The following is a 4,801-nucleotide window of genomic DNA, read 5'->3' as shown; positions in this document are numbered from 1 at the left end:
GCCATCTTGGACAAAAGGACTCGGCGCGGCGGCGGGGCGGGAGCTGCGCCCAGGGCCTGGGCGTCGCGTTATCAAGCTGCGCCGGCCGTGCCACGTGACCCCGTGGTGGGCGGGGCGAGAGCTGCGCCGGCCGTGCGTCATCGGGTTGCGCCCCCTCCCCCCGTTCCACGTGACCCCGGGGCAAAGTGGGCGAGCGCGGCCAGGCTGTGAGCTCTGGCGCCACGGCGCGGCCGGCGTGGACGAGGCTCGGGGCTCCACGGTGATTGGAGACCTCGAAAGAGCCAGCCCAGGAGGCTGCAGGACGTAGGCCTCTGGCTCCCGGCTCCGGGGCCCGCGCTGATGGCAGCGGCTGTGGCAGCCTCTGTCGGCGCGTGGGTCCCAGGCCTTGAGCCAGCGGCTTCTTTACGTGGTATTCCCAACTCCAGGACTAGGCTCGGGTGATCCCCGTGCCCTGCCACGGCATCTCCTGACTGGGGTCCAGCATGGACAACCCCAAGGACCGAAACACGCCGCTCCCTAGGACCCATGCCCCATATCCCGAGCATCCCCTGCGTTCAGGTTCACTTGCAACATTGGCGCTCCCCCCTCCCCCGCCCCGAAAGGCCATGAGGACTATGGCTATGCATGAAGAAGGCGTGACCTGTCTGGGCCCTGGGCACAGAAATCCGAAACAAACCTGCGGTTTCCAGAGTGGGAATAGTCTCCTTGGCGCCACAGGGCCCCACCCTCTGCTCTGGGCATTAGAGCACACAGAGGGCTGTAAGGGTAGGGCCGTGAAGCCAAGGGCGAAGAGAACACCAAACCCGGCGGTTACCCAGTTTGCCACGCTTACCTCTCCCTGGCCAGTGCCCTTCTGTCCACCTCCGTGGTGGTGAGGTGAGGGGGAATCCTGACAAGGAGCCAAGCCCCTTGGGGAAGCTTTCATTCTCCATGGAGAGTTGCTGGAGGCTTCGCAGAACCGGACCCAACTTCGGCCACAGAAACCGTGGAGTGGGGAAGAGCGGACCACAGCTCTTCCCTCCTCCCATGGCCAGAACGCTGTGGGAGGAGCTCCTGCAACAGCGAAGGCAGGTGCAAGAGGAAAGTCTTAGAAGAAACACCTGTTAACATTCCACGCCTCCTTTCACAGATAATCTTGGGGATCAGCTCTAGGGCAGTAGTAGTAGTTGGGCTGTCTTCCCTGCACACTGTGGCCTGGAGGGCACAAAGGCCACAAGAACAGAGACCTAGGGTGCTAGGCTGAAACAGCTCCATCTCCTAAGACTTCTGGCTCCAGCCATGGATTGTCTCAGCACCGTTCAGGGGGGCTCAGGATACTTTGTGCTTGTCAGATCTTTTTTTTTTTTTGCTTGTCAGATCTTAACAGCCCATCTAATTCCTCCAAACAGGGAACACTTGGCCTAAGAGACGACCTCACTTTCCTCTCAGACATGGTGCTGTAGAGGTGAAAAATGTGGGCCTGGGCCTGCTTGCTCCTGCCAGGCATTAGTGGACCCCACAGCAAGCTGAGAGGGCCCTTTACGTAGGTAATCTGAATTTAGCAACTGTACAAATGATGTGACCCAAAGTCAGAGCAATTCCTTGGAAAGCACTGCTTCTTAGTCCTTCCCTTCAGGTGGTCTCTGCGGGCATGAGGAGCACAGGTGTCTCCACTGAGTCACAGTTCATGCTGATAACTGGGTTTCCCAAGCACCAACCCCAAAGAGAGCAACTAAAAAACCAGACTCCAGGGACATGCTCTCGGGACCTCAACTGTTAGGCTTATCTTGGGTAAACAAAGGCAAAAGACAGCCTCTCATCGGCTCTTTGTACAAACCAACTCCTGCCAGTCTTGCAAATTCCCAATTAGGCACCAGAGACTTAGGACTGACACTAGACCACAAACTCAGATGAGCAAGTAGCTGGCCAGATCTGGACACTGATTGGTGGAGGTAGCCAGGCCATCAGCATCTTTAGAAATGTGACAGTACTGAACATATGCAGTTATTGAAGTCATTGTCACAGAAAAGTGCACTAAACCTCAGTCCTGCTCACAGCCAAGCCCCATGTCAGCCCCTCTCATGTGGGTAAGATAGTCCTGTGGGCTGGGGGTATCAAGCCCAACATTCTCCTTGAGCGACCCTCCGTTCCTGCACAACCCCACGTGCCTCAGTTCCCCTGGCATCTCCAGCACTGACTGGTGGTCGAGGGACAAATGTGAATATACCTGAAAACTCTTTATAAACTGGAAAGCATAAACCGGTGAAATCTTCATTATGGGTAAAACCCAATTTCAGTATTCACTTTAATTCTTCAAAGACAGCTAGAAATTTTCTTCCTTTAATAAAAAAATCCCAGACATACTTTGAAGTCCTAGAGTAAATCGGCAACAGAACAAAGTGAATCCCCCCCAAGGGGGCGCTGTGGACCCAGCATCATCAGGAAAGCTCCAGGCTTCAAGCCTGACTTTGTCAGGAGCCTGCCTAAAAAATAAATTACAAAAAGGCTGTTTGGGACAGACACAGATGAAGTGTTTTTCCCCTCAGGTGCAGCAGGCATCGGGTAGACTACAAATCAGTCCGTGAACTGGCTGCCTTGGGGGCGTATTTAGGCATCAGTTCATTAATCTTCCGGATGTAGTCAGACTTTTCTGCACAGCCTTTGCACGTCTCTCCCCAGTCGTCCAGGATCTTCTTTAGCTCTTTAACTCGAAGCTTCTTCAGGTCTACTGTGCTCAGGTCGATCTGCTTGTCTGGAGAGAGCAGGGAGAATAACCAGCTAGGTGGGAGAACAGCGGACCCCAATAGTCCCACACATCCAAACCATCCCTTAAAACAAGCAGCCCTACTGATCGCAGGGAGACACATGCAAGTGTGTCAGTGCCCACTGCCCCCAAGAGGGAGAACTAGCCCAGGCCCCTTCACCAGGAAGGTGGGTCTTATGCTGGCAATGTCCACCACAGACATGCAGGTGTCACCAGGGACAGGGATGGAGGCCATGTGGTCCTTACAGGAGGAACCTTATAGGAGGAATGTGGCTCCCACTCCAAGTGCCTCTTAAACAGTCACAGTGCAGCCCACACCACTGTAGAATAAGAGCTCCAGGGTGACAGAGCAGATAGATCCCCTAGCCTCAACTGCCCAACACAGACCATGGTCGGGCCCTTGAGTTAGAAGCTTACTCTTCCATGACCACTTGTGCCCACAGAGAGACCCTGAGTCATCAGGACTGAACCAGGATCACTCTCAGAAGACCAGTTAGCCTTGACACAAGTGGGTGAACACAGCCCTTGGACACTCAATTCACAATAAAATATGTTGGTGCTGTTTAAATTTTACAGAAGAGGACAATGATTCCTGGCCCTGACTCTTTCTGAAGACCTGAACTGTTTTTCCCACCAGAGACTTATTCAGCAAAAGAGATGCTGTGCGCCCATAATCTTGGTCTTTCTTGTTGGGACACAGCCATTCTTTTTAAAATAATAAAGATCGCTGGACCTTCAGAGCTTGCAGTCAGAACAAGCTTGTTTTTTTTTTGCGCTACGCGGGCCTCTCCCGCTGCGGAGCACAGGCTCCAGACATGCAGGCTCAGCGGCCATGGCTCACGGGCCTAGATGCTCCGCGGCATGTGGGATCTTCCCTGACCGGGGCACGAACCCGTGTCCCCTGCATCAGCAGGCAGACTCTCAACCACTGCGCCACCAGGGAAGCCCAGGACAAGCCTGTTAAAGGCAAGTCAGACTACATCCCTTCTCTGGCCGAAAACCAACATTCTTATCTTCCCTCAGACTAAAAGCCAAATCTTCACCAACTTGCAAGGCCCTCTGTGACCTGCCCACCCATCTGTCATGCCACTGGTTGCTTTTGCACTGCCTGTTTCGTCTGCCTGAAATGCTCTTCCATTAGTTATGCCCTTGGCTAATCCCCCTTCAAAGTTTGCTGAAATGTCACCTCCTCGATGAGGCCTATTCTAACCTCCACCCACCATGATGCAAGGTGAGTCTGTGCACTGCCCCCCACCCCCACCATTTAACACCACCAACCATGCTGTATAACTCACTCATGAAGGCTCTCGTTTATCACGTGCCTTCCCCAGCTAGAAAGTAAACTTCATTGATGCCTGAGCAAGGAGGGGGTTCGGTGTCAGTTAAATAAGGCCACACTCACCATATTTTAGCTCACAGATCTGGCTGTCCTTCTTCTTGAGCTTCTCACAGATCTTCTCCACAGGGATGTGGTGGGCCAGGGGCTTCGACACCTCGTTGATGATCTTGGTGGCTGCATCATCTGTGGCCCCAATGTAGTAGCACTGCAGCAAGAAAGGACAATGGCCTTCAGGAGGTGCCACTTGAGAGCTGTCTCCTCCAAAGCATACTGACATCTGAAAACATCTTCTTTCTCTGCCAGGGCCTCATTTTCCCATGCCCCGCCTGTACTGGCAGTCAACAGTCAGTGTAAACCCCAGGCTCTTAATACACGCTTGGTCCCAGAGCTGACGACAGCCACCAGATGAATTTAAAAGTCACCACGGTTCAAACCTTTAAACAGAAAGACAGACAAACCAGAGACTGCCAGGGAAGTTAAAGCTACAAAAGCCATCGTTTCATTAGGGCTCTTGTCCTCAATTCAGCCTTGGCCTACCCTGGGCACACTTTGTAATCTTCTACTACCCTCACACATGCCAAGATTACTCTGGCCTCTGGGCATTCACACTGGCTATTCCGTCTGCCTGGGATGCTCTTCCCCCTTCACAATGATGACCCTTTCTCAGAAAAATTCTTTTTTTTTTTTTTTTTTTTTTTTTTTTTTTTTTTGGGGGTGGG

General features: G+C 53.1%; 1 protein-coding gene across 1 annotated transcript in view; it reads right to left on the bottom strand.

The window, feature by feature from the left end:
- Positions 1-2,247: 2,247 nt before the first annotated feature.
- Positions 2,248-4,801, bottom strand: part of MANF (mesencephalic astrocyte derived neurotrophic factor) — a 4,076-nt gene continuing 1,522 nt past the window's right edge. The window contains 2 exon segments of the mRNA XM_024746520.1: positions 2,248-2,731; positions 4,146-4,287. Of these exon segments, the coding sequence (XP_024602288.1) occupies positions 2,547-2,731; positions 4,146-4,287 (327 nt within the window). The 3' untranslated portion in view covers positions 2,248-2,546.

Source organism: Neophocaena asiaeorientalis, unplaced genomic scaffold (genome assembly GCF_003031525.2).
Source record: "Neophocaena asiaeorientalis asiaeorientalis breed wild unplaced genomic scaffold, Neophocaena_asiaeorientalis_V1.1 scaffold251, whole genome shotgun sequence".
Classification (NCBI taxonomy): Eukaryota; Metazoa; Chordata; class Mammalia; order Artiodactyla; family Phocoenidae; genus Neophocaena; species Neophocaena asiaeorientalis.
This window is presented reverse-complemented; position numbering and strand designations above follow the sequence as displayed.